Source organism: Athene noctua, chromosome 5 (genome assembly GCF_965140245.1).
Source record: "Athene noctua chromosome 5, bAthNoc1.hap1.1, whole genome shotgun sequence".
In the NCBI taxonomy this organism is placed as follows: domain Eukaryota; kingdom Metazoa; phylum Chordata; class Aves; order Strigiformes; family Strigidae; genus Athene; species Athene noctua.
Window position 1 is genome coordinate 16530406 of NC_134041.1, and position 25624 is coordinate 16556029.

Below are 25624 nucleotides of genomic sequence, written 5' to 3' on the forward strand. Positions count from 1 at the left end.
TTCTGCTGGATTCGGCTTCAGGGTTACCTGGGAAGTCTGTGCTTCCCATCACTGCTCCATGTGACCTGCAGGCAAGCAGCAAACCCACCAGTTCACCACTTTACTGCTGCTGCCCCGTAGTGCCCAAACACTGCCTGCTGTCAGCTCCCCATCACTTTGCAGCACAAGGTACCATGACAGCATTTAAACTTTCTATAACTGTATATTTATGCCTGTCTTTCAAGCATACTCCTTTTGGTACTAAGGACATTACCTTTCCGAACCATAAACCTCACATCCAAACAATAAAACCTCTATATGTGCCTTCACTGAAGGTACCAAAGCTGCTGGGGAAAGCAAAATGACACCACTTTTACAGAATGTTCTCAAGTGTTTTCAAAAACTAGGCACTGATTACCTTTCCACTCCACATGGTCATAGGTAAGTGCCATGTTTCTACTGATTTTAAGAACCAAATAACTTGCTTCTCTTTGAATTAATTTACTGAATATCTACATTTTTAACAATTCAGCAGAATCACATTCTGCTTTGCATTAACGAACTTCAATATAAAAAAAGAATGCGTGTTCAGACAGTAATAAAAATGGCTGGATGTGTGTGTATTAATTGGGAGAATGCTGATGAACTAATACAGATAAACTTAAAGTACAATACCATTTCTACTGAAATTTGTGCAAAACTCCTGATGACGTAAGCTGCCAACAATCTCTGTGATATCAATGGTTATGTCTACACCATCTCCTAAGGCAATTTTCTGAAAAACAAATTCACCCAGTATGTATATTCAGCCTGCAAGCACAGCCGTAGGGGGTAAGCAGAAAACACCTTCCAGATCCTCTGGAATCCTTTGGGCTCCAGCACTCAAGGCAGATGAACACATGCCTCACCGTGCCCATGCAGACATGCAGTGGGTGGGCAGGGGGCAGAGCCCACCTGCTGTTGGTGGCCACAGCAAGGGCTCATGCTGGGTGCAGAGGCTGGGGCATCTCACCCAAAGTGCAACGTTCTGGCTCTGCTTCGGACCCTTTGGCAGATGGTATGCTTGGGTAACTTCACTGTGCCCTGTCAAAGCCCCCTGATTCTCAGTAGCTTCTGCACGTGGTGCATCAGAAACATAATGTGTTCTTAACTCCCTCAGAGCAGCCTTGCTCAGTGGCACAAGATTCAAGCTTATTCCCTGATCTTGCTGTTCCCTGTGGCAGCACTGACACATCACTCAGTGCAGAGCACCATGGCTGCGTTGCTGCTACAGAGAGTTCTGCATCACACAGAGGTGATCAGTTCCTGCACAGGGTCCCAGCATCAGGGAAGAAAGCACAAGGTACCACAGCTACCCAACCCATATCCCCGATGGGGCCTGACACGGACACATGCCTGCTGCACCAGAGATAGACAGTTGCAGGCTCAAGAAGTCTATGATATGGGGGGTGGGCGGTGAGGAGAAGCAACACAGACCTCCTCTTTCCATAACTAGTGAAATAAGGAAGCCTTCATCATTTTTTTCCATGCATGGATTTATTATGAAATCAGATATTTATGGGTAATCATAACAGTTTCTACAATAATAAAGTTTAATACTTTAAATTACTTGGGAAGATTCCACATGTCCCTAAACACTTAATTTAGTATCTCTATTATTCCTTAAGATGTGTTTTCTTACACCACACAATAAAAACTTAAATGTTTGTTTTTTCCTGTGCTGCAATGTACAGCTTCAGGCACTGCAGTCCTCATTCTCACAAGAACAGGCTATGTGTGCATCAACAGTGTCCTGCATATCCTCTGACTTCTGGTCAAACTTCGTCTGTTTGTCTGTCAGACTGGTAACCGAATCTGATGGGGAACAAGAAATTAAAAGTGGTTTTGTAAGGTACAGCATTTACCATGCATTAGTCATTAATTACAGCAGGCTTTGCTTCTCTTCACTGGCTTTCGTATTTATACCTAAGTCACACAGAGATGTTCCGGGAAACCCACTTAATTATGAAGCCTGTTCTACCTTGAAAACTACTACTTTCATGTAGAATTTTATTAATATTACATTCAAGAAAGGGTGGAAAACAGACATGAACCTATCATCTGTGTAATCTACAGCTACTTTATCTAATCTCTTATAATCTACAATATACCTATAAAAAAGACATTCTCCTATATCACTGTACCTGTGTGTTGGAATCCTGACCACACCTGACCTTCTATTGCCTAAATCAGCTCAGTGAAATAGGATCATGCCTAAAGGCAGTGATATATAAAAATATACAAGGCGAGGATCCTTGTTTCAAGGTGCTGGACATGATCAGATGTAGCTGAATCCTCACAGGCTGCAATACACAGTTTTTCAGCTGAACCACTGTTGACTGTGCTGTTACCCTGCCCTTATCTTGTTAGCTCAAAGCACCATGAAGGAGAGTTCAGTTTAGATTTTAAACTTTGGTATAATGAAAAACATAGTAAAACTACAACAGAAAAACATCTCTCTTGTTAAAGGAAGTTTGACATGTTAATGAAAACAGGGAAAGGTCTTCAGTCAATACTGCAGTAAGTCCATCCCTACCTGGGGGGTATGTTAGATTATCAATATGTTTCAAGTAGAATAACTGAGTCGAGGCACAATCTCTTTAGACTTTTGTGCGGCTTCTAATCAGTAGGATTTCTGTTGACTTACCAGCTGGGAGACAGTGGAAACCAACAGTGACTGGAGTAGTCTTAGTGGCAGAGCATCCTTTCATACAGCGCAGCACGGGCTCTGTAGAATAGCACTTGGACTCTACACCCACAAGCTGAACTGTCTTCTCAAGCTTCACAAATGAGCGTCGCAGTTTGCAGGCTGTAACACAATCATTGGTGCTTACATTGGTGCAATCATTACATGTTTACATTCAAAATATTCAGATCTCCCCAGAAGGACCCATCTGCCAACACTGTCAACTTGCAAACAACTTTCTGCTATGAAAACTATATTTTGATCATAAGTGAAGCAGCATCACTGACTGATAAGCTTTTCAAATCAGCTAATTACATATGGAGCTATGGAAAGTTAATTTCAAATGCAACCGGTTTATTTATAGATTAGCATGATGAACTTTCTAATAAACTTTTTTCAGAGTAAATATGAAAATAGCTGCAAAACCACATTCAGAAGTGTTGAATACTCAGCAGGGGAAATACAGGGGGGATTTCTGACCAAATAAAAATAATCACTAAAGAATTACACTGTTACTACTGTCATCCAGGCACAGAATTGCTGCAGAGAGACCAGAAGTCATTGCTGCCAGCTAGCAATGTCGATCTCATTTTGGATTCCCAGGACAAGCAAGTTACAAGAGTGCCAGAAGCTAGATGGGCCACAATTTATTCGTGACTATAAGCTTTATGCTCTAATTCCACCATATGTGAAATGGAAACACAGTATGTGGTCACTGCCAACCATGGGAATATTATTGTGTACATGCATGTGGACTCCATATACATCTAAAGCAATTTTGGTGCCCAGTATTCTTGACAAAGACATAGAAGAATAACAGTTAATGCACAGCTAAACACGTAGAAGACATCTCCAGGGACTGAGGAAGTCCTTTCCACCAGGACAAGTCTTCTTTACAAAGGCAACATGCCTGTTCTCCTCGCAGCACTATAGTATGCTGTTGCATCGTAACCTCAGCTGAGAGCATCAGCACACCATAAGATCCCAATCTACTGAAACACTTAAAATACAGCATTTTTATTCCAACTATACAGTATTTTTCAATTTCAATTACACAGTATTTTTATTTTTATTAAGTCCCTGGAACTGCTCATGCACTTGAATGCTTTGCTTGACAGGTTGCACTGGTTCAAAAATCAGGTGTTCAGCCATGGTAATAATTACTAATCCCCATCTGATTTTTGGTGGGTCAAATGCTGGAAACTGATGTCTGGGAAAATGCCGTTGTGCAAAATGCAAAGCATTCTGTGTGAATTTATCTTCTTACATTTTTTTTCTGATCATCTTCTAAAACACTTCAAAACTGAAACAAAGACTTTTCAGTTTGATTATTTAATTTCAGCTGACTTGTGCATTTTGTCATGTTTGTTTAACTTGTAATTTCTTATTTCTTTCTAAACTGGCAAGTAATTTTAATACTTCATATATAACTTAATAATCAATCCTTTAAAAATGTTTTTTTATTTCCAAAATGTTTACAGATTTGAGATTTTCTAAACAGATTCTACATTTTCTAAACAAGTATAATATTATTATATTAAATTTATTAGAGTTTGCATACCTCCTGTACACGGCTTTTCTTCCAAAATCCAAGAATGCCCAAAACTCACTGCATCTTTAGCTAGATATCCATTGGGCATCCGATATTCCTGTTCACATTCTGCATCATATTTTCCACATATTCCACACATTTTCCCTGCCATCCATAAAGCAACTTGAATCTTTGAGAAAAAACAATCAAAACCGTTACAAGTTAAAAAAAGTAAAACCTATAGAGCAAATTTTTACTATCGAGTATAAGTTAATGCACAAGAATTTGCAATCTCTTTGGTAAGAATTCAAAAGTGTCTGACAGTCAAATGCCAAACTCCTGTGGTGATGAAGTGTCTTTAACTGTTACAGCCTTTAAAACCTACTGTGCCAGTCTAGTATGTTATTAATAGTCTAGACTATCAATATGGTAGAGCTTTTGTCTGACGGATGTTTTCATAATATAGGTGATACAGTATGGTTTACCTACTTCTTACATTCCTGCTTCACATAATTTTTAGCGTAGCCTTTAAAACATTCGTTCATCTTAAAAGAATGGCTGCAGTTTTGCTGATTTGAAGAATTATACAGTGCTAAGAACAGTGGACAGGAGCTGAAAACTCATTTTTCTTGCAAATGCCCTGCTGACTTGGGGTGTGTATGCTCACAGGGCCATTTCCCAACACACTCCTGTACTGCAAGAATAAGGTATGTTTGTTGGTGAGATTCTCACTTTTTCTGCTAGAAATAAAGAGCAGGACTGTGCAATTCTCTAGTGTCATCTTTCCTTTTGGTTTTTTTGGGCCCTGCAGACATCTGGTTTTGCCACTGTATACTCTTGCAGATTTAAGGTACATCTATGGAAATTTTGCAACACCCAAGCTTATGAGGAAGAAGAATGATACCCTGAATGTGTATCCATCAAAGTACAATTTATCAATGCCATAGGCTGGGGCAATAAGTACGAGCCCTTGTTTTTCACTGTGGATCCACAGAGGAGCACCTAGAAGAAAAAACAACAAAACAAAGCAAAACCAAAACAGACCTATCCTAGCTTCTTTAAGAAAAAAAAAAAAAACAAACAACTGCCATGTTTCTAAAACACTCTTTTCCTTGAAATTCCTCAATTGTTCTATTCAAGAAACATAGCATGCAGCTAAACAATGTAGAAATGTGCATATATAGAAAATAGGTGTTTGTAAAAAGTTGGAAAACGATTTTAATGATCACAGATTTATTAATTTTTCTTTGGGTTATTAAGATAATCATATTTCTTTCTAGATATGGTTACAGAGCTGTCTATAATACCTGTATAGTTCTGCAGATATACAAGGCCCTAAGTACACTATATTGGAGTAAGGAAATACAAAGAACACCATGACTGTCACTGGAGCCATTTCTAGCACAATTATCACTTCCCAAGTACGTAATAAATAGCACAGAGCTCAGCACTAGCAGATGCTAACCCAATTTCAGCAAGATGTAGCCTGATTCATATACTACAGCTCTACGGTCAGGAAAATACCCGCATTGTATACAGGCCCTGACTGCAGAGCACGGAATGAAACAAGGTCCTCCTGTACATTTCACAGAAGAAAACTATTCCTGCTTAAGAAAGGCAAGCAGGCTATTTTAGCAATGCTCCATATTTATTCCTAGCAGATTTCAGAATGCTAGCCAAATTTATACCTAAAAATCAAATTCGGAAAAACATTGATATACAAGTATGGTGAATTTTAGAAAAGCTCTGCTTCAAAAAGTTTTAATCAAGCAAGATTTTATAGTATAACTGAAACATTTATCAAATTTGGAACTCCAGCAGGAGCTACTGTAATGTATGAAAAGGAGGGATCTTCATATTAGTTATATCTTGCTTAGTTTGGCCACTTGAAAAGCTTCACACTCTAATCAGTCTTTCTAAATGTTCCTATGCAAGTGAGTAAAATACATGTTCTTAAATATTAACCTTTCAACCAAAGGTAGAAATACTTATTGAATACAAACTGATGGAATCTCTTTGATAGATTCTTTGGTTCTTTCTTTCTCCTAAAACCTATGTGAAAATAAAACAACAGATGCTGCATCACTTACCAGCAGATATGTATGAAACATTCGTCGAGGGGCTTTCAACCCCATTTACAAGCAGTTTCACCTGTCCATTCACAGGACGCATATCAATTTCACTGTTGAGGAGAAGAGTGTTCATACCCTGTTCGTATCACATTCACATGCATACAGTGACAAAGGCATTTTCCTGCTCACTAAATATCACTGGTCACACCATAAGCTCATTTCAACTACTTAAATTACATTAGGGTATTCTTGTCACATAAGATGCAGGAAAACATCATCAGCATCACATTCAATATGTGTGGAAAATAAACAAGGGAAATGCTGAAATGGGCTGCTAACCATTGCAGATCTAAGCTCCTCTCATGTTAAATGTGGACAATGTAGTCCCTCACACTGCCAGCATCTGGCAGGAGTTACTTACTGAATACCAAGCTTGATGTTGATTGCCTTCAGATTCACATCTTCTTCAACATCCCTCATCATCACCAGGAACTTGAGGTCAGAGCTGCAATCCTGAGCCAAGATGTGGTAGCAGTTTGCTGGCATTGTGTAGTTAAACTGAACTTCGTTAAAGGTTGTGATCTTGTCGTGGGAAACTGAGCAGCGAGCTGGTTAAATAAAATGCCAGTGAGTATTTGATTTTCCATAGGAGAAAGTAGTTAAATGGCATGTTTTATTTTTAGTGCTATATTATTTTGGCTTTATCTTTTTTTTTCTACTATGTGATATTTTTGTATGGATTACAGAGGCTTTTGGCTACTAAGAACCCATAAATTCTAAAAAAGGCATAGAAAATCTCTATCTAACAAAAAATAATTGCCAGAGAGTTTAAATGTTATCTGTTCAGACAACTGGTATCTTGATCCCTGAAATACTGATGATTTCTGTACTATATGCACAATATTCTCTCCCAGTTGAACCATCTTCACATCATTACAGCACAATTCCTAATTAACTGGTGACAAATAATCCCAGAAAAATTCAGAAAGTGCTCAATTCAAGAGACTGAGGATGTCATGCTTCTGAAACTGATTAGACCCTGACCTTTCAAGTTCTCAAGCACTGCAGAGGGGGCTTCAGCAAAGACGTTCCAGATGGGAGGCTGCAGCTCTGAAGCTGGTACCCTTGGACCTACAGGGAGTGACAGGGGAAGCCTCATGGCTTTTTCATAGAGGATCACCTGAAAAGGAATTCAAAAACACATTCAAAATACACCTGTGCCAGGTAATCACAGCAAACAGCTGAGATCAGCTTTTTCTCCTATTTGAAATTTGATTTCAATTTCTTTGCCTTTGGCTGGCAAAGAGTTTATGTAAACACAACTCATCTGACTCACTGTCCATGAGCTTTTAGGTTCTGCTTACAGTATTCTCTCATGGTGTGGGTCATCATTCAGATATTATTTGGGAGACAATTAGTTACTCCCCTTCAAAGGTGAACACTTACGGAGCTACTACAGATGGAAACACATGCCATTATGAGTATGTGTCATTATGAGTACCCACAGCACTCTCTTTTTCCATGAACAAGATTGCTCCATGAATATTCTTGGATGTAATATAAAAAGATTGAAAATAAACAGAAGTTGTTTTCAACATTTGCACCCAAACGGATGCTTACTTAATTTTTCTTCCTCAGAATTGACCCACTGTAATCAAAATGCAACAGTCTCACTTTTTTACTAGGAAAAAACAGGAGAATCATAATAATATTTCATAATTACATCAGGAAGCTTGATGACAACATCACATGTCCTTGGAGAAGTTAGAGCCACGATCACCCTGGCTTGTTGAGAAGGATTCTTGTCTGCTTTTTCAGAGAATCCCAGCATAAATGCAGCCCCAGGGACAAACTTGTAAAACCTTCAAAAATTCAAATCAGAAAGACTGATGAAATAGAGAAGCAAAAAGCAGCACACATCCCAAGCAGGTTGTCTCACTTCTGTGTGTAAGTAGCATGTGGAGTCTTCAGGATCTCTGGTTAGGTCCCCATCACTGCTCTCTGCTTTACTGATCAAGTGTTCAGTGAAAGGAAGGATCTGTTTCCCAGTTTTCAGTAATTATGTTCAGTAAGAATTACTGTATATTACAATAGGGTGGCTATGGTCTCCCAATCAGCCTTTATGTCCGAAGGCAATACTCGGACAGATCAGAGAATAAAATAATAGTTGGTACTTTAATCCCTAGAACCTCATGGGTGGATGCTGATTTTTCCCAGTTGACCAATATCATGAACAAGTGCCACTAAAGACTAAACCCTCACCATTCTGCAATGGATCTGACACTTGAAGGAACTTTAGGCCACTCCAGTTTCACTTGTACAGCAGGGTGGGCAGCAAACTGCCCAGTTACCAGCTCCATCAAAATCTTGTAGTCCTTGCAATTCCGGCCCCATTTGAGGTAAGCCTATAATGGAGAGAGAAATGGTCCATTTTTAAATGCATGGAACATGGTTTTCCTGTGGTGCATATGGCTGTACATAACTATTTTTGAGCCTTACCGCTGCCTTGTGAGCATTGACGACTGAAGCATCAGCACAGAGCTTCCACTTGCTTGAATCTGTGAGGTTTGACACAAATACCTGCATCCGGGGCCTGATGGAGTCAACATCAGCATATACCACGAGCTGGAGGCCTCCTATCTTCTTATTGTTACGAATGCCGTAAAGAAAACCAGCTAATACTGGTGTTTTAACATCTCCCAAAAAATTAGGCTAAGAAGAAGGGGGACAAAGCATGCAAAGAATATAATTATAAAAGGGTTACCATGGAACATTTATATCCAAGATCTAGATAAATGAAAAATAAGCAACTAAACTGCAAATATATACCAGCATATGTACCACAATATATACATGCCTATAAACTCTCATGCATATGTCTTTACTGTGCATGTGCTTCTGCAGGCACAGATGGATTTTACCACTGTATTTTATATGAGCCAAAATTTGTGCCATTTCCTGAGCTACAGCTGATACTGTGGAAATATTCATAATCATTAGGATACAGTAACAACTATATGATTTGGGCTTCATTGTTAATACCCAGATATTTGCCTGTCAATGAAAGAAAGTGGTTCAATTTGACTAACGTCAGCTGTCAGTTGTACTCATCACTCTTTCTCACAACAATGACAGCCCCCAGCTAGTGTGCTCCTGTTTGTCTGTCTGGTGGGTCTCTTGGCTGTCTGTCACCTTACACTTCAGCTGTGACTTCTGTGGGGCAGGCAGGTTTTGTGTTTGCACAGCACCCGAGCACAATATATAATCCAGCATGTTGTCTCTAACATCGAGACAACCTCCCCCCTTGACAGCAGGGCCTTGAGCATGCTATGACCTGCAATTCCTTCACTCCATTGTTGGACTTCACTTTATCACTTGCCCCAGGGAGCAAGCCTGTATATATCAGACAGGGTGGTAGTGAGGAGCCAAGGTGCTACACATCACCTCTGGAGCATGCCTTCTGCTGAGGCTCCTCTTAGCCTCAGCCTCCACCACCATCATCCTTGCACTGTCACTGCAGCACTTTAGCTTCCCTCCTGGTTGCAGAGGTCACAAGATCAGTCTCTGAAGGCATCTGCTGGGTGGGATTCCCATGAGGGAAGGGTCATGGTGCAAGTAAGAAGGATCTTCATCTCACTGCAGAGGAAAGTGTGTGTGGGAACTATGGTGCATGTCTCACTCTTCGTTGATCCCTGAGACTTGACAGGTTGGTATTTCTCTCTTCCCAATATCCTAGCTGTGCAATTACTGCAAGGGCATGACCACTCTGCCATTCCTCCAAGATGTCAAAAAAAACCTAAAAAGTGACGCCACTAACCCTGGAATCAGCTCGAGATGAGGCATGACTGGACCTGGTAGAGGAGTACGTGCTGCTAAGTTGGTCAACTGGGAGTTTCCTTTTTGGGAACTGCAAGAAGAAAACACATCATGCTCAAGAGGGTAACTTAAAAGAATGTTTGCAGAAATTGCACAAGGCAGTGCTGTAGAATACTCTCTGTCGTAGCATTTGGTGTTGATAAACTTGCATTTCAACCCTGAGCAGCCCAATGACTTGCAATATGCTTTGTTCTGCTTAATACCTGTGATCTAGCTTGGAAAAATCTTGTTTACCCAAATATATCTGACCCCTCAGAAGAGACAAATAAGGAACATGTATAGATGAGAATTTCTGGTGTGAAAAGACAATGAAACAGAGCAAGTCAAACTGAACCAGCCTCTCGATTCAATATGAAAGACCAGAATGGATTCATTTTACTTCTGAAAGGGCCTGATCAACTGGAGGACACACTGAATGGACCAACAGAATGGAAAGGATCAACTGAATGGACACACAGAGATGAACTTCTTACTTCTTGAGGAACACTAATATCAAGTACACTGCTCCTGACTGGCTCATGCCCTGGTAGGAATCTTCTGCTGAACTAAACTACCATAAAATAAAGTATCCTCCCACATTTGTCAATATCACTATCCCAGTGTGTATCAACAGTGATTCCAACCCAAGAAACCAAGTGACCAAAGCCAGTCAAACGACCCAAGCTCTTGATGGTAGCATCTTTGTTTCTCCAAAGTGTGCATCACCCTTTGCAGTCCCTTGTACTGCATTGGTAGAGCTCTGCATCTGCTTTTCAGAGCCACAAATGTCATCATGTGCACAACACAAAGGAGAGCATAGCTCTCTGTCTTTATGCATCTCAGAAGAATCATTACGGTTGATTTGGTGTTCTAAATGTTATCAGTACTGTAATTTTCCTCAACAAAGACAACACGTTGCCTGCAAGGTTTCCATTTGACTCATGACAGATTTCATACTTAATTTACTGAGAAAAGAAAAACTCACCTCTTGTCTATGTGCTGATCTAAAGCGATACTGATAAATCTCATCATCTCCCTTTGAAAATGATAAAAACAAGATGAAAAGTCCCAGAAGAAATGCTGCAATTACATTGAAATCTAAGCACTGGGAATTAAGTAAGGATTTTACTAATTATCATTCATACATAGTTCTGTTAGTCACAAGCACATGGTGTAAGACTTGAAGTAGTTTATATAAAGCATTAATGTTCCTACCAAAAAATTAAGACAGAAGCATGCAATGTATTGACACAGAGTAGTAAAGTGGCAAATATGGTTCCCCGCTTATAACAAAAGTTTCAACAAACTTGTGGAAACTTTTGAGATGCTTTGAAGTAGACATCTGAGTCAATGATTGCAGGTGTGTTTTCAGAATGAATTTTGCAATTTTACGTTTCTAAAATTTACTGTGTCAACTCATAATTTCCTGATTTATGATGCAAAGCCATCTGCCATCAGGAATGTGATTCATGACTTTAGCAGCATCAGTCAATTTACTGACAAAGTTACCCATATTTTGGAATATCTGCTGCTGCTGCTGCTGCTGCTGCTGCTGCTGCTGCCGCCTTCCAGATGTCTTGAATGATGCCCATGGCTATGGTGACTCAATGACTCGCTGCTGCTGCTACTGCTGCTGCTACTGCTGCTGCTACTGCTGCTGCTACTGCTGCCATTCAGATACCTTGAGTGATGCCCATGGCTATGGTGACTCGATGACTTCCTGCTGCTGCTGCTGCTACTGCTGCTACTGCTTTTCTTACTACTACTACTACTACTACTGCTACTCTTGCTGCTGCTGCTGCTACTGCTGCTACTGCTGCTGCTGCTACTGCTGCTGCCATTCAGATACCTTGAGTGATGCCCGTGCCTATGGTGACTTGATGACTTCCTGCTGCTGCTGCTGCTGCTGCTCCTACTGCTCCTACTACTACTACTGCTACTGCTACTCTTCCTACTGCTGCTACTGCTACTACTACTACCACTACTCTTGCTGCTGCTGCTACTGCTACTGCTGCTGCTCTTGCTACTTCTGCCACTACTGCTACTGCTGCTGCTCTTGCTGCCTGCATCTTTATTTCTCGCTTGCTTTACTTGATCATTCTCATCTTCATCCACAGCCTTTTTACGCTCAGGAGAAGCAGCAGATGATGAGGAAGATGAGGAGACAGCTGAGGAGGCAAAAGATGATCTGGAGGGATTTTTTGCACTGGGGTCTGTCCCAAGCTCTGTTAGCATAGTGTTTCCTTTCTTAGAAGGTTGCTTCTTCCGATGTCGTGTTTTATTTGCAACCTGCAAAAACAGTTCAAAGAGTAATGCAAGAGAGGGGATGCATCTGGTTCAGTATTACAAAGTAAAATTTCTCCAAGTGTCAGACAAGCTGCTCACATTCAGCCTTTCAAGGAACAACTTCCCTGCCTTGTTCACTGCAGAAGCTGCAGAACTCCCTTAGACTCACTCCACCCAGCTAAAATCTAGCTTAGCATGGAGGACCAGCCCCAGCTGGATGCACCCCATAAGATGAATCCTTCTAGATTCTCACAGGCCTCGCACTGGCACCTTTCAAACTATTCCCATCGTTGCTTTTCCATGTCAGCTTTCCACACTGAACTTCAAATTCTTGGCTTCATTTATGGGTAAATATTCCCCCCTCCCATGCTCAAAATCTCTTACCCTGAACACGTTTTCAATGCCTAGAATCTTCTTCAGTTTAGCTTGAATGTCCTCATACGGAGATGCCTCATCCTCTTCCTCAGACTCTGAGTTTACCACATGAATTATTTTGGAAGCTGCTTTTGATCCTGCCTGAACCTCCAGCTGAATTTTGTCAATATCAGCATCTGTTTGAACTACACACCAATTGCACACATTAGAAGGTTATACTGTTTCAAATAGCACTGACAAACCTAAGATGACAAGACTTGTGCTCAGTATCATACCTGGCATCAAGACTATTTTAGCTTCATGTTCTCCAATTAATCTGTGCAAATATGTATTTTTTAGGAAACTGGCATCTCGTGACCTTCTGGAAAAGCAGAACTGACAACCAAGATGAGGCAGTTTGATGCAAATGTCTTGTTTATGAGTTTTTCTTCCTGTGCCATGGTAAAGATCCTCTTGAGAGCTATAGGCATGTTTCCTTGGAATGCCGTCCTCTCCTTGCTGCATTAGAGATGAGTATGTGAATAGCAATGGGAGCATATCATAGGCAAGAGTGAAATTGCAGACATGTGCATCATGAAGAGGGTAAATATTACCATACAAGCAAAAAGGAATAGGTTACCGTTGTGAAACCTTCACTGGAAGCTCCCTCTGATGGCTTGAAAGGTTCTTCCACAATATCTGATGAAGCATCTCCTGGGAGAATTGAGGTCCTCTTTTCAACACCGAGTTCTCCTATATTTCTTGATACAGCAAAAGCCTTATGTCTGTGGAGATACGCGCAAAAAATAGTGAAGTATTCTGGCCCCTTGTCTTTGGGTTAAATTAAATACATCCCTGTGGGTATCATGTGACAGCACAGAGATATGTTGTTTGAACATAGGGATTGTATATGCAACTATACGTATAAATATTATTAAAGACAAATAAAAGTTCATGACTAATATCAGTTCCTTATATCACCAGAAGTTTCAAAATCTGGATAAATTTAAATATATTTCTAAAACATGAAAGGCATTAATTTTTTTAAAAAAAATTATAACCCCTAAAAGACAATAAATTAAATAAATAAATAATATGTAAACCCACAAAATAATGGACAAATTAAAATAAAAATTAAATTCCTAAATAATTTAGGTATCTTTTAACTTTTTAACACTCTTATTTCTCTTCCTTGCTCTATACCCCAAAGATTCTACTACACACTAAAAAGTCACTCTGCCTATCTAAAAACCTCAGTGGGATGTCAGTGAATACGAACTTCGTAAGGTTTCAGCAACAGGAAGTATTCTGAAGTAATGCTACCATACCTTCCAACTACTATCTTAGTTTCCTCGTGGCATGGATTTGTTTCAATCTTAATATTTTTCAGTTTCATGTCTACCTTGGCATCAAACTTCAATGGCACTCTTGTCAGGACCTTGCCTTGAATTTCAACAGCATGTTGAAAGTATTCTGTGTTGACACCCATTGTTGCAACTGTATGTATGTATAAGCTGAAACAGAGTGAAGTAGTCGGATGTTAGAAAGGTGCTCTTTTTTAACATGTGGTTCTGCCTTTTCTTAAAACACTCCATAGCCTTGGAAACTTGCCATACCTTGGATTTATGTCAGACCGAATCTGAATGGTGGATTCAAGCAACTGGGAAGGTCTAAAATCTCCAGTTAAAGTGGGGGTTATCTTTCCATCAACTGCAAACAACAGAGAAAAACACAGTATTCAGGAAGAGGTAATATTTTTGCTAACACAACAAATATGGCTGGAAAACAAGACAGAGTTTGGGGTACATGAGATCTTTTATGAATATGAAAAATACTGAAAATATACAGAAAGCTTGTTCTGTAGGCAAAGGTTCTGATGCAACCTATTGAAAATGGAAATAAAAATATAGTAAGAAAATAAAGAGCTGATCCAAACTGAAAGTTTCTTGATTAGTATAACATTAAAATTTCAGAAATGCAAGGAGCCAGAAGACAGAGTGAATAGTGAGCAAAGAATCTAAACAAACCCTGCTCTCCAATCTTTCCTCACACCAAGCATGAACATCTTTCTTGTACTGCGGACCCCAAACTGGACATTGTACTCCAGATGCAGCCTCAGATGCATTACATAGAGGAGAAGGGATAATTTTCATGCTAGCTCTGCTCTTGCTTTTACGGTCAATGATGCAGTTGGCCTTCATCACCACAAGAGCACACTGCTGATTCACTATACCAGTTTGTCCCCCAGGCCTCTCAGCCCTTTTCTGCAAAGCTGCTTTATGTCTGAGTGATGCCCAGCCTATATACTTGTATGGGTTACTCTATCCCAGGTGAAGGACTTTGCACTGCCTTTGTGAGATTTCAGCACACTTCTGTCAGGCCACTCCCTCCAGCCTGGCAGGGTCCCCTGGGGTGGCAGCTTGCCCCCCTCTGCCCACTGCAGTTACTGTTCCCACGAATTCAGTGTCTTCACTGACATAGATTTGCTGAGGGTGCCTTCTTTTCAAGGTTCAGATTGTTAAAAGAGACAATGAACATCTAGCGATAGAGGAACGTTGCTCATAACAAGCCCCAATTGGACTTTCATCTGTTGACTGCTCTCGGAGATCAGGAGTCCAGACAGCCTCCACTCAGTTTGTAGCCCATCCATCCAATGCATACCTCGCCAACTTGGCTACAAGGATGTTATTTTATAAAAAAACAAACAACAACAAAAAGAAACACCCTTAAAACCAGGGGAAGGTGTTCAAAGGCATTATTAAATCAAACTAACAAACCAAGAGCCAAGACAGTGGTGAGCACATATGGGACTTCTATAAAGGGCACAGGTACCTGTAGTTCACCCTTCATTTCTTATGTGGTGTCAGCAGAAGAAAGGGTCAGTTTTGCCTAAATTAAAAGTCTCCTGCACAACAAACAGTTTGATCACTGAATTAACTTCTTGATAAGTATTCATCCTTGCATATTTATCCTTAAAACAGAGCTCTCCATCTCTTTTCACAAGCCCTTTTCTCTTCCTGCCTTCTTTAATGTTACTGGTAGTTCTCTTTTGATTGTCTTTTATTTTCATTTCTGTTTAAATCACCACTGAATTCTGATTAGTTTGTATGTGTATCTCACAGGAGCCACACCCTTCTGCCCATGTCTGCATCAGCTCCTGAGGCAGCTTCTGTTTTTTCTGGCCTTGAATGCTGTGACCCTTCCCTCTCTGGTTTCCCAGATTCTCACCTCACTTTCTCTGTCTTCAATCCATTCAAAGATAAGGCAGAAATCAGCTGTGTCCAGCCACTCTTCAAACATCTTCACTACCTCCCCTCCCCTACAAAAATTAATTTATTTTTCTAACTTACTGTTCTCTCACTTCCTTCTCCTTCCCCTCTTAGCCTGTCTGTCATCCCCTGCTCAGAGCTCACACGACTGACCTCGTACTTCCCAACTCACCGTTGACTGCTGCACGTGCCAGAGCAGTCGTGTACGACCCGTACTCCAGCGGCAGACCAGTGCAGGTTGGAATGATGTATCGTAGCTCTCCCAGCCACACCGGCTGCGTCCATTGTCCTGCAATGCCACTGCGGATTTGGCTGGCGATTCGCTTCATCACTGTGCTCCTGTCAGCAGGTTCTAGCACAGTCTGCGTAAAACAGAGATCTAAGAGGTTGGAATATAAGAGTACAACGGTGTCAAATCTTGCAAAGAAAAGTGGGTGTCCCTGGTACCTTCACAGCCTGTTGCAAGACTTCCTTATTGATGTTGATGTAAGCCAGCTCTTGGCCAAATAGTTTCAAGTAGGCTGATATCAAGGGGGCTTCTGTTGGCAGCTCCTTCCACCCCAGCAGCTAGGGAACAGATAAAGAAACAAGCAAAGTTCCTTAATGCAACACTTTACAAATGGCAATTCAGCAGGGTGATGAAATCTATTGCTGACCAAGCTGCAATTTTCCATTGCTCCTTGTGTTTCTTTGCTGTTTTATAAATAGCACAGCATCACTAACTCAGACCTACTCCCTGTCATTGAGGTGCCCACGAATAGCCTCCTGTCCAGTGTTTTGCACTCTGATGCAATAGCACTTACACAGGTGGGCTGGGCCATTAGTACCACTAAATTCCATTTGAAATCACAGCAATAAATCACCTTTTCTCTTAAAGACAAAAGTATATTCTTGTAAACTAAGTAAGGTAGATGAAGGGAGGAATGGCGAAGCCTGCCAGGCCTGAGACACCATGCTGCAATGCCCACCTCCCCCCTCTCCTCCTGTGCTCCTTCTGCAGCCACACATGAGGTGAGGACAAGGCAGGGACAGAGTGAGAATCTGAAGAAGCTATCACAACCATCGCAAGCGTGATGTCCTCTGCAGTCCTCCTGCAGATCTCTCTTTCACAGGAATACCGATAGGTGGGTAGTTTACCTTCTGAGACAGGGCTTAACTAGTACAAGCAGCCTTGCTAAATACCCCTTCATATAACCCACACATTGCACTACTGAAAATACCTACAGCTTTTCCAATCTCCTTTATCTTTTTGTATGTGGGATATTCAGCAAATGGGATATTTCGTTTCATGATGACATCTGTGAGGCCTTCCACGCGGACACCAACCTACCAAAACAGCATGAGAAGGAACAGCCTGAGATGTACTTACAGAGACAAAACTTCGTTTTCAATTTTCGCTTTAATTTGCTTTATTATTGGTTGAGGTGAATATTTACCTCCACCAAATCAGCCGCTGACCCTGCAGAATACGCCATCAGTTTGGAAATTATTGCTGATGGGAACATCGTTCTTGGGCTGTTCATAACAAAGACATCTCCAGCAGCACCAACTTTATAGTTATCTATGGAAAAGTAAACAAAAGACACATAGTTTTTCTAACCACTCTGCCTATCATTCATATTTCTACAGCTTTTCCCATTGCCAACTCTAAGATATATCATTACATAAATGTTAACTGTTTAGGCCCATATTAATAAATGGCTACTTAGGCACTTTTAAATATGTGACTGTCACATTTAATTTAATTTCTTATTGAAACACCAAATGCCGTATTTCTCCACAGGACTTAACCTCTCTTCAGAATGGATTTTTGAAGTGGAAGTTTCCTGGTCGCGGAAACGGTTTTACTCACCAAAGAAACCACCGATACGCATGACCTTGCTATACCGATAGCTCAGCCTGTCCAGTTTGGGGGCCAGCAGCTTAAGGGCGATATTGCAAGCTGAAGATCTAAACAAAATGGGAGACGTAATAACATTCAGAAATAAGCTGCACCCCGTCAGAATATAAACTGAATTCAGTTTGTGAGCACAGGCAGTGCTCACTAACAAGAATGTAACAGAATTTAATATTTGCAGAAGATCGCCCACCTCGTTCTGGTCTCTACTTACATGTTGTACATGTATGGCAATCTGCTCTTCGACAAAGCCTTCATGTGGGAATACACAAAACTAGCCACTTGCAAATTGCTCTCCTTCATTGCCACATTAGCTATTGTTGTTATTAAAGGAAGGGCAGGCCTTGTCTCAAAGATAACAGCACAAGCCATCATTCGCACTTCAGGGGGAAGCGACTGTTCTGCAAGGATCTGGATGAGATATCCCTGCACCTGCAGAGAGAAAAGAGTGTCTGGAATTGCCCATAATTGTGACTGTTTTTCAGACTGAATCCACACATAACCTGCAAGAAATATGGGAGAGGGGGACATTATCCCTGCAGAAAGGTCTCCTGATGTTTTTTATTGCATGGTTCTACATAATTTTATTAAGGCAACTGAAGGGGCAATGGAGGAACAGCCCCATGGAGAAGGCCTGGCACTGAATCTAAAATAAATGTCCCTGTATCAGTGTATTGGATCAACCCACCACAATCCAAAAGACATCAGCATAGCTTTTTGCATTACTGATATTGAAAGATCAGTGAATATCTTCAAAAGAAACAACTCGACTGCAGATAGGAAGACAGATTCATTCTTTGGAGTAACTCCACTGACTCAGTGAGCATGCTTCACTATTTTAGATCACTTTTAAAAGGGGAGCTTCAGCAGCTCACCAAGGACAGTCTGAGTGGATGCTGTCTCACATAGCTCCTATATCTAAACCATGGGAAAGGCAGGAGTCTTGCCTATGCTCACCATACCAGCAACCTCAGCAGAAGGTCAGTGGTGACTCATTCAACCTTAAGGAAAGGGTCTAAAAGAGACAGAGCAATGTCAACATTTTGCCTAGGAGGTCCACAGAAAGTGTGTCTCTCTCCTTCTGACTATGGACACAGTTTAAAATATATGTCTGACATTTGGTTGGCTAAGTTTCCACCATATATAACTAGCACAGGACTCAACTGGTTATGGCATATGACTAAAGAAACAGTGATGATATCCTTCTGGGAGATTCCTACTCTGAAATATAAAACTGTATTGTGTTGTTCTTAAAAATAATCCTTTTTTTAAAACATGCTGTATCCACACACATGATACCATTAAAGTTATCACCCTTACAGTATGTATTCTCTAATTCACTGAATCCCTGACAGATCCTACTTACTGTTTTGGGGTCCTTCCAAGCTATTTTTCTGAAGGCCATTATAGCATCAATCTGAATGTGGATGGGGATATCAGAAGCACTGGATGAAAATATGGGAAGGAACTTCAGGATGCGCTTGATACTGGCTGGTTCTCCCATGTTGCCAATGCACTTCAGAGCTAATTTCATTTTGTCTTCACGGCCCCTGCTGATTGCTTCATCTGCCAGGTCATGGATGGGCTGTAGAAAAAGCACAGTTCAGTCTTCTATTCCTAATACATAGACTGTGCACAGTGTTCCCCTTACCCACAGAAAGGCCTATCACAATAAAGAAGAGGATGGCTCCTCTTGGGATTTTACCTTATGATGTGAAAACTGTGTCTTCAATCATGAAGAAAATATCTACGTTAATAAAATTATTTATTGCCTTTGTTCTGAAGGAGATTTATGAAATGTGTATTTGTAAGTACAATTGCCATTTTTATACTATATCTTAAAAGAATTAAGCTAATGTAATGAACATTACTAAGCTATTAAGAGCACCCTGACAAAAAGCTGCCCACCTGAAAAGCTTCTCTAGGACAAGCTGAGGTCTGAGAACAGTATCTATTGACCACAGAACTATATCCCAAGCAGGCAGCTTGCTGAAGCGTGGGACTTTTCTGGATTCGAGAACTGGTCATTAAATCCTGGGGGGAAAAACAGGGAAAAAAAGAGTTTGATATTCAATACAGTGTTTCATATAGGATTCAGAGCAGGAAAATTATCAGAGCTTATGTGAGAGGAGCAATTTCAAAATTATCGTTCACATTCAAACATATTAAATCAGCTTGTAGACATTTTACTTGTAAATTTCACTTAGGAACTTAATTTCCCACTAGTTTCAATATAAAAAAATTTACATAGAAACATTTTGATTTTCCTCAACTGAGCATAACACTGAAAATACAAAGATTACAGGTAAACATCAATCTATATCTTTAGAATAATGTACAACTCAATTACATTAACGATGCATTCTCACATCATATCATTTTTTCCTATTTAAGAAGAATAATATTGACTAAAGATGGAAAAAAATCCCATTCAGAATGAATTATTCATTTGATGTTTGCATTAATACCATCACATGCAGCACTTTTCCAGTTCATAGGAATAGTTTGCAATTAAAATTGCTGTTCAAGTGACATAACACACAAATCACCATTTGTTTAGAAGAAAGAGATTGACGTGGACAAAGTTTTGTCTGTAGAAGGCATGACAAGTGATCCCATAAAACTAAAATGGGAATTATTCTCAGAAGCTCTGATGGAAGAAGGGCTTTTATATCCATGTAGTAGATGAAGACAGGACTGAACTCTCCTCTCATATATGTAATGCCAAAAGAAATTCGTAGTTCAAAATCTGCACAAAATTGGAGTGCATGAGAGGAGAATTCCAGTCCCTAATGTACTCAATAATTAAAGGTTGTCATCAATTATCATTCCTTTCGATATCACACAGGAAAGATTCACATAGATTTACTCACTGCTGCTATTGGAACAGTTTGTTCATCAGCTTTCACTAAATGGAGAGCAAAAGAAACACTTAGAAGAGTCTGAAGGTAGTTAAGGTCATCATTGCGAATTCTGGTCTTAATGAACTTGAGTGCTTCTGAGGTGCCTGTCGCAGAAACTGCACTCAGCAGCCATCGCCTGCAAGCAGGTTAAAAAAAACAAAAACAAAAACAAACAAACAACAAAACAAACCCCTTAATTTTAGTTCTTAATTCTCCAAAAATTGAAAAGTTTCGTATAAGCTGGTACAATGAAATACCTGTAGCGGGGCTTATCTGAAAATTGTCTCCATATAGACTCAAGAGTATCAGCACTTGCTATCCGGCAGAGCTGGACAAGCTCCAAGAATCTGTATGGAACATCATCGTGGAAATCTTGTTGGTTATTCAGGACTATGTGTTGCAGTGTTTCTACTATCTGTTACAAAACACGAGAAAGAGGGGGCATACCTAATTAAATCCTTTGGAATTTATGATCATTACTCTTTTAGTAATTTTTTGATTAGGAAAGCAGTTTGAAGACCTAAAAATACTATACCCGTTGCTCGGGATTTTTCATCTTGATTAGCTGCAGTGGCATCTGTGGCAATACTGATGGGAAGTGGTAACGAAGGCCTCCGTAGCTCTGCGTGGAAATGTCCGGGGCACTCCCCCGTTCGCTTCTCACTTCAAGCAAGGTGAGTTGTTGTCTGTCAAGAGACAAGAGTCACGGGAGGAATGAATGAAGTCTCTTCCTCCATCTGCCTTAGCTGTTTGTTGGTTCAGAGATTCTGTGATGGTATAAGTTTTACTCTTTAATAATTTTTTTTTCACAGTGAAATCTTACAGTCTGCTAATGGATAAAGCCTTCTAACTGGAACAAAATAATATTAGAGTTATCTACAGTAAAATTGTTTCTGAGGAGGAGTTAAACCACTGTTTTCTGAATAAGAGCTACAGACTTGGTGTAATCAATGATCTTATTTCTATGTGCACCATCTTTCTCCTGACACTATAAATTAGCCCTTTTTGAGGACAGACTAGTAAAGTTGTATTCTTACGGTATAAGCAAGCGAAAGTGTACTTTTCCTTTTCTTCCATGTAATTGTAGTGTCACGTTCACCAGGGTACAAATAAGGAATGGTTCACTGAATTTTTAGGAGTGTGGAAACCCCAAGTATGAGTACTCACAGCTTTACCCAACTCATGTGGAACTCATTTCTCATTTCACTTCAATTGGGGGTGAAAGGGACGGAGTAATTATTCTCCCTTTGTGAAGCAAGCCCATATCCACCTACCTTGCTTCCATAACAGCAACGCCAGTAGGTTCACTGAGTGGTGAGATCTGATACACTTGCTGCGACACCACTTCTGTGATGAGGGTACCACTGTCTGACTGCTTCAGTTTGTAGGAGAAAGCTGCAGTCCCTTTTATGGGCCTTACTTTCTGGAGGAAGACAGGAACATAAAGAGTGAATGGGAACAGAATGGCCGTGCCCGCAATTAGGAGGGTCTTTTCACATCTCACATACCATCATGTCAACAGGACAAGGATAGATGTAAGCCATTCCAACACTCTTCTTCACTTTTTCCTGGCAATTATTTTGGTCTATGGTTTTGGTAACAGAGATACGGCTGTTCTTCCTGTCTTCCTGGATGACGTACCTTGTATGGCAAACACCTCCAATTCCAGCCTGGTAGATCAATACAGATAATGAGACTTCCCAATTATATCAGGATTTCATTGTGTGAGAAGAAGTTTTACTACACAAAAATTCTGAAGGAGCAGTATGCAGGTAAGGACCTACTGAGCAGTCTTAATTACGTTTTGAAACCTGTTACCATTGCACACAACTAATCCTATTGAACTAAAAAACAGACACGTGAACAACAGTCAGGGGATGGATTTTCAAATTAAAAAGTAATCAGTTAATATCAACAATGAACAAATAAAACGGATCAAGTAGCTATATCAGGAAAGCCATATAACAAATACATTAATAGATAATAATTATTTTCTTCAGAAGACTGCATTTTTAAGACAGATGTCTTAAAAAGAATGCATCCCAGATAATTCATTCAACACATATGCACACATTTTCTTCCACATGAATGAAAAAGTCATCTTTTTTTGATGATGAACATTTGAAAGTAGATGCAAATAAACAGAAACTTGAAGAGCATGTAAAGACAATACATCCTTTCAGTAAATAGTAGAATGAAAAAAACAAACCTCCTGCAATTCATATACATTCTGTGACTTTTTAATTGTTATCTGCATCATGTTCAGTATTCCTCTCACTATGTTAATACAGATATCAGGGCAGTCTTCTGGACCATAAATGTTTCCAACTCGTCCACTATTGTATTCAAACTTGAAGGGCCGGGTAAAACATGAAGAAACCATCTGGGTGATTTTGGAGGATCGAGTAAATTGGTCCCGGGGCCAGATGCCATTGTATTCCTCAAATTGTGGAGAGCGGATCTGGGAGGAATTAAGAAAAGATACTTTCTTGAATAAAATTACTTTGGTATTGTACTAAATACATAAACAGATTGGAAGAAATTAATCTAATCACTAGCTATATACTCTTTCCTTCCAAACCAGGCTTAGAGATTCATACAGTAGTTTATTCTTTCGTCTGTTGCTTACACTATTACAAAACCAGTACAAACCCTGTGGGCTCAGCAGTATTATTTTATCTTACAGAAGCAGTTAATGATCATTATTATTTCCCAGGGACATTTTAAAACATTTTAGTTGCATTAACTTTATAGAGAGAAAGACTGATTCAAAATTAAATTTTTAAAATTCAAATAAAATTCTCCCTATTTTTTCAGTCTTAAAATAAATATTCTGCTTTAGGTGAAATTTAGCATTTAAAAAGTTTATATCATTCTAAATGTCAAAAAATTACAGTTTTAGAATGTTTCATTTTTAACTCATCCCTTCCAAATTTATTTTGTTAATCTACTTGCTACACTTGATTCACATTTGTGAATTGCTGAAATCAACCCAGTTTTTGTTTTAAATAAAGAACAATGTATTTATAAACCTTTTTTTTTTTTTCCCCCATACTGAGACACAATGTAAATCAGAAGCAATTTCAGTAACTTTGGAAGTTACTGCCAGTTCAGATGCCTCAGAACACAGCCTGCTGCACACCATGTAAGAATTTCAGGATGAAGGCTGTAGGGCGAAATACAATCCCCAACCCATAATTTTGACAGCTTGCCTTCATCAGTGAAAGAAGATTTACAGCTCAGCTATAACCAGGGAGAGCTCTGACACTGAACTCAGTGGCCAAAAAAGAAGCTCTGATTTGTAACTAAATTAAACAGACAAATAAAAGTATTGCTCTGAAACATATTTATTTCAGATGGGTGAGGTCCTGTCTGTACTGATGTCAGCAGAGGCATCATTTTACATGTACAGATCTTTTACCACATTATCCAAACACTAAATAGTATTACATGCTCCTTTTCGATGCCCTTCATTATTTTTACCTTTCTTTTATCACTTAACACTTCTTTTCTTCAGCTTTTATCACTTTTTATCTTTAGTTTTAATCACTTTTTAAGTCTACATTTATTGTCTGCATGACAATTATTTTACATACCCAAGTCCTAGCTTCCCACATTAGTTGAAAATGTGTTGAGACTAGAACCAAATCATAAACTCAGAGCAAGCTTGAATGCCTTGAATTAGAAATAACCATTTTCTAATGGAAACCCTGATTTTGGCACCTCTATTTCCAGCAAAAAGTTTTGAGAAACAGCTGCTATGAACAATTTCCACACAAATACTGGTAAGTGACTGGATGCCAAATCACTAGTCACTTCCAAAACTTTAACTTGCAGATTGTTCTGCATATACATATACAGCACAGTCTCCAGTTGTTTCCTACAGCTTTACTGAAGCACAAATTAGCCAGATGCAATTATGACTGCGATATAGATTTCACTGTTGCATGGTACATTGGAAGAAGACGGGTACCTTGAGGAGGTAAGTGTTCTCTGACAGCTCACTGATCTCTAGTTTGCTGCTCAATCGCACACCAGCTTTGGCTAAATTTTTTTCTTGAAGCCCATTCAACACCCAGCCTTCATAACTGTACAAGTAGCTCTTTCTGCTACTGAATGCAGGGTCTGTGGGGAATAATAGCCATTTTGATGATACTTGCAAACATGTTCTAATAAACAGAAATCACAACAAAGTCACCAAAAGAAGGTTAGAGAAGGAAATTTACTTACCAATGTCAGACTTCTGGCTACCTGCAAAAAGAGATGGAAACCGGATAAGTAACACTCAGTCTATATCCACTTGTTGCCACTGAAGGGAAATTTGAGGGAAGAGAGATAAAGGAGGAACATGTAGGCTTACCTACAAGGGTGAGCGCTAGTGCAAGTATGATTCCCCTCATAGTGAAGGTGAATGGGGCTCTGCCGGACATGGTGAGACTTTTATGGAAGAAAGCTCAGGAACACGTGGCTGTGTTCTGCTGAATTCTCAAGTTTTTTATCAGTTTATGTAAACACTTCTCTTTTTGCAATCATACTTTCTCTTCCGATGGAATAACGGAAATCAAGTCATACCTTGGCATCTCACCGACTTTTTCATATAAGCCCTTTGCTGTATTGTTTAAAAGTTTCTACTCATCCTAGTAAAATAATTTTACTAGGTCGTTTACAATAAACACATTACTTAATTTCCCAGATTGTGTCACAGCTGGCTGCTGGTATTTGATCCTGCCACTGATTAGGCTGATTTTGCCCA

At 39.8% G+C, this 25624-nt stretch overlaps 1 protein-coding gene across 4 annotated transcripts; it reads right to left on the minus strand.

The window, feature by feature from the left end:
- Positions 1-1552: 1552 nt before the first annotated feature.
- LOC141961333 (vitellogenin-2-like) lies at positions 1553-25301 on the minus strand. Of its 4 annotated transcripts, none has more exons than XM_074908178.1 (37): positions 25232-25301; positions 25102-25122; positions 24845-24996; positions 23081-23332; positions 22380-22541; positions 22146-22294; positions 21407-21557; positions 21129-21286; positions 20842-21007; positions 19877-20002; positions 19335-19553; positions 18183-18400; positions 17924-18021; positions 17508-17632; positions 17296-17397; positions 16519-16638; positions 16244-16433; positions 14419-14512; positions 14131-14316; positions 13443-13587; positions 13099-13321; positions 12833-13008; positions 12166-12451; positions 12109-12113; positions 11672-11947; positions 11148-11198; positions 10125-10214; positions 8807-9019; positions 8570-8712; positions 8031-8169; positions 7352-7487; positions 6729-6915; positions 6326-6417; positions 5140-5237; positions 4266-4425; positions 2666-2827; positions 1553-1833 (listed from the first exon to the last, which is right to left on the minus strand). In XM_074908178.1, exons 1-37 carry the CDS (start codon positions 25299-25301, stop codon positions 1715-1717), a joined length of 5460 nt encoding a protein of 1819 aa, XP_074764279.1. In that variant the 3' UTR covers positions 1553-1714. The 4 variants fall into 4 exon arrangements, with proteins under 4 accessions (XP_074764279.1, XP_074764278.1, XP_074764277.1 ...); XM_074908177.1 differs by having other exon boundaries at positions 11672-11816; positions 11880-11984; positions 12048-12451; positions 25232-25271; XM_074908176.1 differs by having other exon boundaries at positions 11672-11933; positions 12048-12451.
- Between the last annotated feature and the right edge of the window lie 323 nt (positions 25302-25624).

Coding starts and splice junctions, on each gene's coding strand:
- LOC141961333 (XM_074908175.1), bottom strand. CDS start 25,301: ATGTCCGGCAGAGCCCCATTCACCTTCACTATGAGGGGAATCATACTT. Junction 10,215..11,147: donor GATCAGCACATAGACAAGAG/GTGAGTTTTTCT, acceptor TTCTTCTTGCAG/TTCCCAAAAAGGAAACTCCC. Junction 7,488..8,030: donor TTGTCATCAAGCTTCCTGAT/GTAATTATGAAA, acceptor ATTCCTTTTCAG/GTGATCCTCTATGAAAAAGC.